General features: G+C 41.6%; 1 protein-coding gene across 2 annotated transcripts in view; it reads right to left on the bottom strand.

Annotated features, from left to right (window-relative positions):
• tenm4 (teneurin transmembrane protein 4) overlaps positions 1-13,024 on the bottom strand; it is a gene marked incomplete at both ends in the record, with an annotated part of 114,690 nt that overhangs the window by 65,100 nt on the left and 36,566 nt on the right. For both annotated transcript variants that reach the window (XM_079225075.1, XM_079225076.1), the window contains 3 exons: positions 2,486-2,696; positions 3,800-4,014; positions 5,984-6,148. In XM_079225075.1, the coding sequence (XP_079081201.1) occupies positions 2,486-2,696; positions 3,800-4,014; positions 5,984-6,148 (591 nt within the window). The remainder of the gene's footprint in view (positions 1-2,485; positions 2,697-3,799; positions 4,015-5,983; positions 6,149-13,024) is intronic.

Here is a 13,024-nt window from a genome sequence, read left to right as displayed (position 1 = left end):
TGCTGCAGGCTTGCCTTTGCCATGTCGGGTTAGTGTGGGGATGCAGGGTAGACTGTCCTCAGGGGTGGTGGAGGCAAATCCGCATTTTGGTGGGGTTTTGATGGATTCCACCAAGAACATCTACCTACACTAGGAGGCCCTGGCTTTTTTTTTTTATTGCTCAGAGCTAGTGAAAGCAGCAGTGCGTGTGTGTGGCCATTAAAATTTCTCCCAGAAGTACAATTATGCAGAAGAGATTCTTGGCGTGAATCTTGCAGCTCGTGTACACAGGGACAAACAAAATAAAAAAATAAGCGGGGTTTGTAATTCAACGTTCACCAACCGAGGCACTGAAAGATCTAAAAAAATAAAAATATATATCTTACCTTAAACTGCAATCCACGGACGGATTAAGGGGGCAGGCGTGCTACATTAATGTGCTGCTAATCAAACTCATATTTCTTTGCTGTACAACAAACTGTCAAATCCAACACATTTAATGAAGTGACCGTGAACTGCAGCGCTCCCATTCCAAATACTGACGCGGTTTAGCAGACTGCGCACGACCCATGTCTGTTGGCTGCGTTTCCTCTGAGAGCAGCGAGGGAAGGCCATGAATATCTCGTAGCCACATACTCAACATAGGCCAACGCATAAATCATGGATTCAAGCAGAGCTTCATTGAAATTCATTACCCTTTCACATCAGGGGAGCTAACTATTGTGTGAGTCCTCTCCGGCAGGCGAGGGACATAGCATGCAGTCGGCAGGTTTAATCAGCGCCTTGCCATGCTCTCGGAGGATGCTCAGCACCTTTGAATGATGGGTGGTTGTGCACGGACGTAGAGAGAGAGAGAGAGCCTCTGCTATATGGTGAGACAGGATATAGAGTAAGACATTGGTGCTGGCTTTTTGAATCCCTGTATAGGGAGCCGTGTCTGGGTTGAAGCATGTCTGGCACCAGGCGGCGGGGACAAATGGCTTCATGCTCCAGAAGGCTGTGATACAAAACATTCAGTGGGACACGTTTCACATTGCCATGGAGCCACAGCCAAGTAATGAGGAGCCAAGGAGCCTAGATTAAAGACAGGGACGCTCCATCCACCCAGATGTATTACGGCATTGGCTGTGTGCAGCAGGCAAACCTTTCATGTTACGCCTGTGAGGAGCACAAGGTGCTGACGCTGACGGTGAAATAAGACATGTTGCCCTACGAACACTGTCGGAAATATTTTTTCTGTCAGTGTCTTATAAACAATGCTGCTTATGTCTCTCAGTGCGCCTTTTCTAGATATTGTTCACATGTATTTCGATGCCCGGGCTGCTTTATTTGAAGGTCAACTCTATCCCTCCACGGCTCAATACAATTCAGGCAGTTGGTGAGATTCAATTTCTGCTGAAGGGCACTTAACCGGTGACCCATTTTAGAAAGGGCCCCTCTGCCTCCCTCTGAGCTCCTCTGGGCAGATCAGCTCTGATACAAATTAACAGAGGCAGAATTCTAGCTCTGACTGGCTCTGACTAACTCTGCCCCACTCCGTCCTCTCCCAATTCCCCATCTGTTGCACGGAATACCTCATCTGCAGAGGTTGTGTTTTCTCTGATGCAACCCACAGGAGGCGTTCACGCACAGTCAAGAAGAAACAAGCAGAAGTAAACACGCGACCCGGACTCCCCCTCCTTGTGTCATATCATATATTAAGTATTGAATTACAGCTGTTGTTGGCACAGTAAGTGTGTGTATGTGTGTGTGTGTGTGTGTGGGGGGGGGGGGGGTCTTTTGCCTGTCTCCACTTGGTGTTACATTGGTGTTGAGGACAGCTTCTCATCGATCTGCTGCCTGGCACAGCCCCTGTCACAGATGGACTCTGGCCCAGGAGCTTTTAATTAAAGAGCATGTGAGAACAGCTCCCAGCTGCCATCCCTGTGAAAGTCGACACCTGACAACCTCTCACACCTTGCTTGATGCGCCGATGCCAATCAACGGCGCTTTAGGGAGAACAAAGAGGAGCGTACTAAACAAAATCACCTCCGCGAGAGAAGGATGCGTGTCTGAAACACGGCCGCGTTCAACACACGGTTAATCGGAGGAGGGAGATGTCTTCCCTACTTTGATATATGGAAAGTAGATGGAAATTGGAGCAAATCGTGATCAAAAACGGCACTAGCAGGAGGGTACAATCATACTTTGAATTGTATGCAAATGGATCCCAGAAGCTGGACCCCTGATTCGCTCGGGAGACACTCAGGCTAATGAGGATATTATGATCTCTCAATGCCCTACTCAGGGGCATGGCAGGATAGCACGGATGTCCTGATTTTTGTCATACTCAACTTCACCTTGATTAACCTTCACTTTCCTTGGCTATTGAAATCTGCCAAAAATTGCCTCTGACTCATGCCCCAAGTGTGGGCTGTTTGCTGTGGAGTGCTGCTAGTTGGTATTATAGGGATTATGTGGATTGCTATTACAGGTTTCCGCAGCAGGTCAGGGCCAGGGCGCTCACCTATGGAGGTGGTGAGGTAGGAGACAGTTTCAGTGTCTTTCCCGTCGTTGTAGACGGCCAGGTGCCAGATGCCCGAGTCCATGTACTGGATGAAGCCCGTGTCGTGTGTGGTGATGGGGGCCAGGCTCCGCTGCATCAACACGGGCCCCTCCAGGCCGTGGACGTCCTGATCCAGGAGCCGCCGCCCGTCCAAGAGCTCCACAAAGTCGAACTGCGGACAGACGCACAGAGTGAGAAAGACTGATGGATGGACCGCAGACACGCCATTAGAGTGACACATGAGACTTGAGTGCTTTCAGCCCCTCTTTAAAGCGGAGCATCATTTGGTCCGCATGAATAACTCATCATTCCAGAGGAGCTTGAGTACGTCTTGGCACACTGTGGCTGGATGGGCTGTGATAATTTCTTAATCCACATATCTTATATGAAAGCCGTGCTTAAAACTATTAAAGTGAGAAAAACAACAACTGGGAAGTTGGTGGATGGGGGGGGGGGGTGCTTCATATCAGTTGTGACTCAATGAATACCAATGAGACGCCAGCTCATTTTCATCGACATAAGGAAGGAAACTGGACTCTTCTGCCACTATGTGTGGTCAGACACGTCACCAAAACTCAAAATTATTTCCTTTCAATTCAAAAATACAGAAGAAAGACAAACATGATCTTTTGACTGAAAAATAATTATCACACTGGACATTAATGCAAATACAAAGCTTGCTATGAACAATGTGTTGAACTCCAGCTATGTTTAAAACAGTGATCTAATCTCTGTGAACCAAGCAGTCATATATAATCAATGACACAATGTATCTGATTCTGTGCTGCACCTAGATGGGAATTTAGGGTAAAGAAAAACCTCCCTTTCTTGGTCCTGTATCTTTATGTGAATCATTGATGATATTGAACCTGAAAGAAATGCGCTGTAAATCCTCTCTGGAACAAATAAAGGGATTTATAATACAATAGAGAGATTTATGATTTTTTTTTATTTTCAAAACACTCCTTCATGGCTAGGTGGATTTGTTTGAACAATATCCTAATTTATATTCTGTGGCAGAGGAAGAATGTAAAAAGAGGCTGAATCCTAATGCAGACAGGATTGGAAATTGTTTTATGCGGTTTGACATTTTGTGTTTCCCAAACAAGATATCACGATTTGTTACAGAAAACACAGAAATGTTGTAACTTATGGCCCTTCAAACATTTAGATTTAAAAACTCTCCTTTCATGCATCTGCTAAGCATAACCGAAGACAATAGATTGCCAGTAGTGACAAAGGAAAGCATGTCAGTGATATTAAAATATTTCCCACCTGTGTGTGTGACGGAGGTAGGCCTCTCCTTCCATAGATTCCCACTAAGGCATCTTTGCTCAGGGACACGTTGAATTTCAGGTACATGGGATGATCAATGAAGACCTGGGACCTCCAGAAGATACCGGGGGGAATCTGCTGCGCGACCTTGCGCCCCACGTCAATCTCTCCCATATCTATATAGCTGTCATCTGGGAACAGGCTGTCCAATTTGCCTGCAATGCACAGAGAGTAAATCGGTCAAAGAGATCACACCATTAATCCAGCATTTGGAGTCGGTCTGCTGAAGCATGATTGTCTGACCATATCACAGATATTCAATCACATCGCTGACAGCCAGAGAAAGAACTATTATGAATGACCCCTCTGACCAATGCCAGTTCAAAATCCAGGGGGGTGTGGGGGAGTACAGAACTAAGAATAATCTACTTGAACACCAGTCGGGTCCTCAAATATAATTCTGGTTATATCCTGAAGTGTGTTGTGTTGATTCCTCTGAAATTATGAAATACCTTTTGAATTCCTGGCAGCATTGCTTATTTCAAAGGAGTTCCATCCTATCATTAAACTGGGGATCAAACTTTGTTCATTTTGTTGAGGTAGCTAACTCAAAGATGTCAAGTTTATTTATTTATATTTTAATCAGTACACATTTCATTAATCTTGTTCATCAAAGTAAAAGATTCTAACGCTGTGATTTAAAAGGTTGAACATATGGAGTGGAATTGGTACAAGAAACTACAACTGCTTCAACGATGTGATAAAATACAATAATTAAATAAAAGTAATAAAGTGAAAATTGTAATTATGGCAGGGAGGGGTCTCTAATGCTAGAAGCCCGCTCAGGTACGTACTAGTGCATCCACTGCCAAAAGTCGTCCATATGCTGCATAATACACCTTATATGGGACTCCGTGGAAATCATAAACATCTGCTTGCTCATGTAGAGGAGCTAATTTCAGCACCGATGTCTACTAAAGCAGACGTCCATACAAACTACCCCCAGGACTTGGTGGCAGACACGGCTTTAGGTTACGCACAGTGCGGCAGATGGCGGTGTTCTCAAAAGTCCATCAGTGGCGAAGGGTTTCATCAGAGTACACAGAGCACACTCTCCCTAGATCGGGACTTTACATAATGCTACAACACACGGGCTCCTTTAACACACGTTGGGGTGTGTTTGTATTCATGCAGCACGTTAATGGTGTACTCATCAGACTGTTTAAATAAATCATAAACAGAGAAGAGTGATAATGGGCCTCATGGTTAAATAAACGGTTGTTGTTCTGCAGGCTTAAATACGATATAATGCTTTGTTGGAAAGACTCAGGAAGAGAGAAACATGGCTGAATTTCAACACATCTGCATCACCGAGATAAAACATCAGATAACTCATCATTGTTCCTGCCGACAGCGCTGCAGAATGAGACTTATTTGGAAAACTATGGCTATTGATTTCCTATCAGCGGCGGCTGCCGTGCAGGCTGGGCTTGTTGTTAGCTAAACACACTTTCTGCTGTCTGGTAAATGAAAAAAGACAAGTCCTGGATTCATCTATATGGTAATGACCTCCTACCTATTGTACTCTGCCAGTGGCAAATCACATGGTTAAATCTGGGCCCATTTGTTCGAGAATGTAGCGGAGCAAACTTTCTTCGAGTCGAGCAGTTGGTACCGTGGGGTGAGCACATGCTTTCTTTGGCTGCCAGGAAAAGGCAGCACAGACTAGGAGATGAAAGGATCACATCCGTTCTGAAGAGGACAGAGTGGCTAATCCCCCTCCAGCCCCTGGATACTCGGTCCCCTAAGCTGCCCCCATTTTCTCCCTCCAGGAACAAATAACATTTTCCCACTTACAACAACTTTCATAGGATTACAATGCAGATCCCTCTGCATACTATGGAGACGAATTAACACAATGAGATACTGGATGACAAAATAATAACAAACTTGCTTGAGCTCCAAAATGTCATCTTTAAACTTTTAAGATTTGAAAAACTATTTTTTTTCTTGTGCAATGTTGTTCTCTTCCAATGCGGGTGCAAACGAGTACTATAGTAAACTGAGAGCTATACAAATCGTCCTGGAGAAAGAAAATCAACGTATTCAGGAATATTTAATTATAAATTGACAAACACATTAAGGAGTAAAAATGCGTTATCCGTATAAAAAAAAGGCACTCACTCTCATCTTTTCCCTTGCGGCCAGGTATTTCCAATCCTGTGTTGCCTAGTGGTGGCAAGCTCAGGTCAGTCGGAAACGGTAGGCCACTTGTATTGTCCTCTGACTGCTGGTACATCTGTCTCCGCATCGGTTGCAGGTGCCAGTTCAACCCAAAAAGGTGCATGGCTGAAATATCAAACAGAAAAACAACCTCAGAATCCATTTATGTAAAGATGACTATCATTTTTGCTTGGATGAAATTCATTTATACTCTCTAAATTGCACTCAAAATAATCCCTAAAAACTCAGGGAACTGTTTGTTTCTCTGCGATGAGGGGTAATTATCCAAAGGTGACAGCTGTGAGCTGGAGGCACAGGAAGTAAAGAACAAAGAACAAAGAACAATACGTGGTTTAATGGTTAATGGCGTGTTTTTTTTAAAGTGCTGAGCAGTGCGATCAGAAGATGAATGCTGCCCTGACCTCGTGGGACAACATCTGTCTCACCACACCAACATCGGCACGGACCCTCCCCAGTGCCCTGTCATTTTTCCAACCCCATTACCTTTCCACTCCCTTGCAAAATTAGGGGACAAAAGAAAGAAGAAAAAAACACATCAGCAGGGAGACAGCAGGGTGTTTCAATGTGAACACAGTGGATGAAGCATGCTGATATTTTACAAGGTCGACAAAAGGAATGTCCTCTGGAACAATGGCAGCGGAGAGCAGGACAGAGGAGGAGGGGCTGACCATGACAGATCACCAATAAGAAAATGGACAAGACGAGCTTAGCAAGGCAAAAGCCACCTTGGAAGTCAACAGTCAGCAGAAATGCCCAGAAACTCAATATTGCTATTTTATTGGTTTGTTGGTTCTCTTAAGCTCCTAGGGTAAATAACCACACAATCCAATTTTAAAGAGTGAAATTATCTGACAGTGTTAGACTGAAGCAGGAAGAAAGACCCCTCTAGTCCTCTCAATGTTGGTTTCCTCTTTTGTGTCTTCATTTTTTATTTTTTTTACTTTTACAAGAACATAAACTACTTTATGTCACCAATACGCCAGCCAGTGACTGTTCAGACTTACTGTGCCTGTCATTATTTGGATACATTGAGAAAAAAACGGATTTTCTTGTGGACTTACAGCTATAACAGTCTTATTGTTATACCACTGCAAAACAAGAATCAATGAAATAAACCTCCTTTTTTATTCATATATTTACAACTAAAATGTATTTTCTTTTGTTCACAGAAGTAGTTGTTGCCTATTTGGAAACAACTCAAATGGACACATGGACACAGTCGTGGTTTTGAGACTTGTCATCCCACAAGGTTAGAGAATGTGGTAAGAACACAATGACTGGGATTCTTAACATCTAGTTGTTGTTTTTTTACAAACTCTTATATCACCTCACTCAGGTCATATTCCACTTCCTATAGTCTGATGTCTGCCATGGAAATATTTTGATTATTTTAAAAGCACAAGGAATTCAAACTAAGTCCATCTTAAGTATGACTCAAATAGCTGGATCCGTGACATGGGAGCCGATCAATTCTATGTTGACGTCTGATTAGATGTGCACGTTTTTATTCCCTGAATATGATGCAAACATATATTGTGCAACTTCTTCATGGAAACAAAAAGTGTCTTAGAAAAAAAGGAGGTTTCCTGTGTAACTTCCAGAAAGTGCAGCAGAATCAGGTGCATCTCAGAGCAAGGACAGCAAACTTCAGATTTAAAAAAAGCATGCACAGCATCATGCAAACAGCATCAAAATTCATTAGAGTCTAAAAAAAGTGCTTTATTGATCAATTACCAAACAGAAAACTGCAAGTTGCTTCGTTAAGCAATGGATATCATATTACATCTCTCCACTTCAAAATCCTACAGCCGTGATCCCCTAAGAATAAGAAAATGTTTACTTGACCAAGCTCAGCTCAGCTCAAATTGACTGAAACCACCATATGAGCTTGACAAAGTGGCACATCAAACTGAGCTATAGTGTCTAATGAATCCAATACATTGGGTCATTTCCAGATGAATTGCGGATCTATCAGAGAACATCACCCTGCCGGGTCCCCCATTTAGCTTTAGAGCTCTTGAAGTAGTCTGGGAGTCTTTTTAAAAATATAATACTTGATGTGCACAAAACCAAATAATGTGATGATGCACACACTAGAAAAATAGTACCATATGTTTACTGAAATATATTTGATGGATTTGTGAAGAAAGGTGGGCAACAACACCGTGGTTATCGGGTGAAACACAACACAGACAATCCCTAAAATCCGTTCAAACGCAACACCAGCATCTGTTGTGCGTCTGTCCAGTGCCCGTGGAAATGACTGTGTCAGTGGAGGACAACCAATGAGGAGAGAGATGGCTTTGTTTGTCATTTTGTAAGCTCCAGAAAGACACTTCTTTTGATTTGTAGCTCTACATCGACTGGCGAAATGGGGAGAAAAAAAAAGTCAGTGTATGATTCGGGCAGAACCAACACAAAGTCACCAAGCACGGTGTCATTCCAAGTGTCCTCGTAATCGCGTCTTTGTGAGCCCCATTCTTTATCCCGTCCATCCCTGAGGCCTCTAATGGAAAACGGTAGAAGAGGCGTCCCCCTCCCATCCTAAATCCAAAGATTTTCTTCAACGCCTTCTTGGTATCTCTGATATGCAGAACATTGGACCGGAGCCAGTGAAGAGCCTCCTGATTTAGTTTTGCTTGCTTTCAAACTTTGCAAACATCGTGCAGTGACGCCCCACGAAAGTTGCTGCAATTGGCTGCAAAAATGAAGACAGGTTGTGGGAGTAACAAGGCACTTCTAATGAGATGGCCACTGGCAGAGACAAGCTGCGTCTGTGCTCCAGCGATGCCACTGACCTGTCAAGAGCACTGCACTCCATAACATTGCCCATTTTGTCCTGAGCACACGCTGTGCCTTCCTTTCGCTTATCTCTTGGCAGGAAGTTGGGTCACGCCGTGTGCCAATTAGGTAACAGAGGTACTGTAGTAGAAGGCTTCTCAGCCAATCCGAGGAAGTCAGCGCTTATTGCTGTGGGTCATCTGCCAGCATTCCTGTGCCTCTATCCTCTGATCTGAGGAGCACTTTCCAACTAGTGCACACTTCAAGGGAGGCTGTGATGAGCTGAGCCTTTTTTCTCATTTAACTAGTATAAACCATCAAACACTGAGCATCTAAAAAAGGCAGGATAGTGTAGAATAGAGTCTCGTACACACCTTGGTTTGAAACATAATTACACCATATGGTTAATAATCTCTTATTAATATATGCTAGACATGGAAGCCATCAGTTGCTCATTTGTCCCCTAACTGCATTAACACCTTTCTTACGGTGGCAGACGGTTGTGTAAATTACTACTCATCGTTTTGTGAATAATTTTAAATTGCACACAATTATACATTTCCAGAAAAAAAAAAAAAATGCCAAAAACAAAACAAAAATAACACTGGAAAATAAATCTAAAGTAAACATAACATAGACTGACTGGCAATGTCTGAGTTTGGGCAAATGCACTTACTTCCTTCAGAATTGGGCTATTACAAGTCTGGTGCAAATCAATCTTTTCAATATTCACATTGGGAAGAACTTAATTATAGAAACTATATATTTCCGTGTAAATAAATTAACCGGTTTGTAGCTCTGAGACATAGCACCATTGCCATACTATATTTCTTTAAAGACACTAAAAAACAACAATGAATGATTATTTATAACTGGTGGGGGTTCATGCTTTGTTTAGTTTATGTTTTAGCCGTTACTTTTATTTCCAGTATATCATCAAACAAGCTTTTCACTTCCTTTTTAATCAAGGAAAATGTCTTCAAAAATAGCCGATCATTATTTTTCTAATCGTTTGTATTGTGTTTTGAAGCAAATAACCACAAATGGGTGACAATAACAAAGTAAAAGGATAACATTTAGGATTTTTGATGGTTTACTTCGAGATGGTTGAAATTATTGTTTGAGCTTTGCTTGTCGAGTCCTTAGAAAAAAACAAATCAGAATCGGCAGGTCAGACTCATACAAAATCGGTCAAGAAATACAATGGGGTTCCTCTTGTATCCCTGCAGTGAAGAATGGCAAATTTAAAAAAAGAGTAAAAAAAGAGACTTGGACATGTTCAATGTAGCTCCAATGCCACAAATAATTTCACGTGAATACTCCATTGTGTTTCAACCCTATCACCATGACTTTAATAACTGTAGAAATGATCAATATGTGCTGCAACCTAAAAATGGGGGGACAAAAAAGTATATTGCTATTGCTTGCAACAATACACAACCAGAAATGTAATGCTACCTGCTTGTGAGATATATGTGGCTAAATTCTCACTGATTATAAGCAATGATGTGGGAATGTTAATTGTTTCAACTGCTGTTTGCCAGTAATATAAACATATATATTGTTTAGTTATTTTGCATCAATATAATACATGCAAAGTTACATGTCACATTAGAAGGACAAACAACTGCTTGGGCAGAAACATCAGCATATTAAAACACTACAACAACCTCGCAGACCTAACTGGGTTAAGTAGCTGTGCATCATGGTACGTGGATGCTGAATTTCTAATACATATGGGGTATTATAGGATATAAATAAAGAAATGTGAGTTTCACTGAAAGCAGTTTAAAGTAATGTAATCAATAGATACAATAGAACATGTTGTACTTGAATGATTTTAGTCTTTATGAAGTTAATATCCAATATTGATTTAACAAAAATAGTAGTATTTATCTAAGATTACAAATATGAAAGCTGAGTTTTTTTTCTTCATTGAGAGTAACATCCTATTGACCAACCAGCTAAAGCAAATATCAGATTGGGAAAATGAAAAGTCAAATCAAACAAAGAGTGATATCCTGAAGTACTGAAAGTCAGACAAAGAGGTCAAATCTGTGTTGGATGATCATGCAGAGAAAAAACATTTCTGGGGCCCAACCTTTCCGTCCTTGGCTAGATACCCAGGGTGAATATACATGAACACAGGAGGATACTGATGACCTTAAAATGAGGAACATAGAACAAATGTGCTAATGAGCGAGCGACCACAGAGAAAATGGTGCCATCTTAAACCCCCGACCTTTTTGCACTTCAAAATGTGCCGATTTACAAAGCTGTGACAAAATAAAACCATGCTACAAGTCAAAACATCTGTCAGAAGGCATAATTTGGTTCATTAGACATCTCACCCGGAGTTCCCAATTACAGGCCTCAATAATTAATTGCACTTGAAATTAAATGTATTTTCTAATCAGCCTTTAATTAAATATGGCCCTCGTTCTTGATTGGAAATTCCGATCATAGAGTGAGGTTTGGTCTCCAACATGTTTACTTGTGGTGCATTGGGAGATGGTCTGAGTTTTTGCAGGGTATAATTACACAGTCTGATTAAGCACTATCAGGCTGATGGGGCTCTCTGGCTTTTGGCCAAGTCAAAGCATCAAACTGTAGACACGTACTGTATCTCTACTTCTACAGCCAAACCCCACTGCTGGTGCTAAACACAAGCCAAACCAGAACTTTGCCACACACTGATTCTAAATGACTGGGGCCGTAGATAATAACCATGAGCAGCAACCAGCTCATTCTTTTTTTTCGTTAGTCCGGCTCTGTTCCGAATTTCAAATTAAACAAAAATGTATAATCAGATTTGAGTTTGTTTGGCCTCAAGGAGCAGCGGAAAGGATCGCCTCTGTGATTGTTACATCATAATGCATATCTATAACAAATGTCCTCAATGAAGATTTCATTTATCTCACTGATGAAGGCCATGCAGAGATATCTGGCTGTTCTGTCATTGACAATTAACTACAATGTTCTCACCAGCCTTCCATTTGAAAAAAAAACTATTTCTGTTTCTGTGCGTGAACGAATTCAACAGTGTAACCATTTGTATGTTAAACAGGTATTCAAAGACAATCAGATGCACATATGGGGAAATATATTAAACAGAAGTATGAAGTAACTCCTTATTTAAATTTGGAACAATGGTATGAAAACGGTAGTGCCAGCTTTTTTATGTAGATCACCAAATCCTTGGAACTGTCTGCCAAATGAGGCAACCAAAATATTCAACATTATCTAAATCCAGACCTAGAACATACCTGTTTGACATTACATTTTAAGAAGCTTTACCCGTCTCCATTTGTCCCGAACCTAGTCATTCCTTTAAAATCCTCTCAACTCTCATATTTCCAACCTTAGCCAAGCTCATAGCACTAATTCAGTCAACGTGTGGTTTACTTACCTCACCCATGACCCAGAACCTGTTGCTACGTGGCCTTGAATGCCCCAAAATCCATCAACCTCACATTTTTCATTGGACTTTTGACCTCCCCACGTTCGCTACGTGATCACACTGTTACTGCAGATGCTGCTGTTCTTGTTGGTTGCTGTGCACCTGTGAACTCTCCTCTATCTCTTTTTAGTTTTTAAATAATAATAACACATTCTCGTATGCTTTCTCTGATTGATTTAAGAAAAGCAACTCAAATAAATCTCTGCCACTCGTGAAGTTTGCTAGTATTACTGGAATAAACAGAGGATGAACTGGGTCGCTAAGTGATGGTTGGACAGACCAGAAAGATAATCAACACAAAAATCCAGAGTTGGGAACACAAACAACAAGTGTCACAACGTCACGGCGAATACTTGCAGAATTCTATTAAATGTACTTTCAACTTCCCTTTCTAGCTTTTCATTTTGCCTCCTTATTGACTGCTTCTTCGTTTCCCTCTGTATATAGATCCCACAAATAAATAAGAGATTGTATTTTCGGATATGGATACCATTTCCTAAGGGAAGAAAAGATCTGATTTAATAGCAGAACTCAAATTTCACAGCTGATAGTCCTTAACCCAACTGGGACCCGAGTGTGCTGGTCAGGGAATCTTAAATCAAATAAGATGAATATTTTAAACGTGCAAGTCCTCTCCTGTGTGATGTCTTTTTAATTCATTCCCTATCTGACCTCTTCACAAGAGCAAGAAACTGGATTGCCCATCTCTTTGAATTCAGTCAACCCAATCTATGAACGAT

Source organism: Taurulus bubalis, assembly GCF_910589615.1.
Source record: "Taurulus bubalis genome assembly, chromosome: 10".
NCBI lineage: Eukaryota > Metazoa > Chordata > Actinopteri > Perciformes > Cottidae > Taurulus > Taurulus bubalis.
Note: the sequence above shows the minus strand (reverse complement) of the source record. Positions and strands in the feature narration are given on the sequence as shown.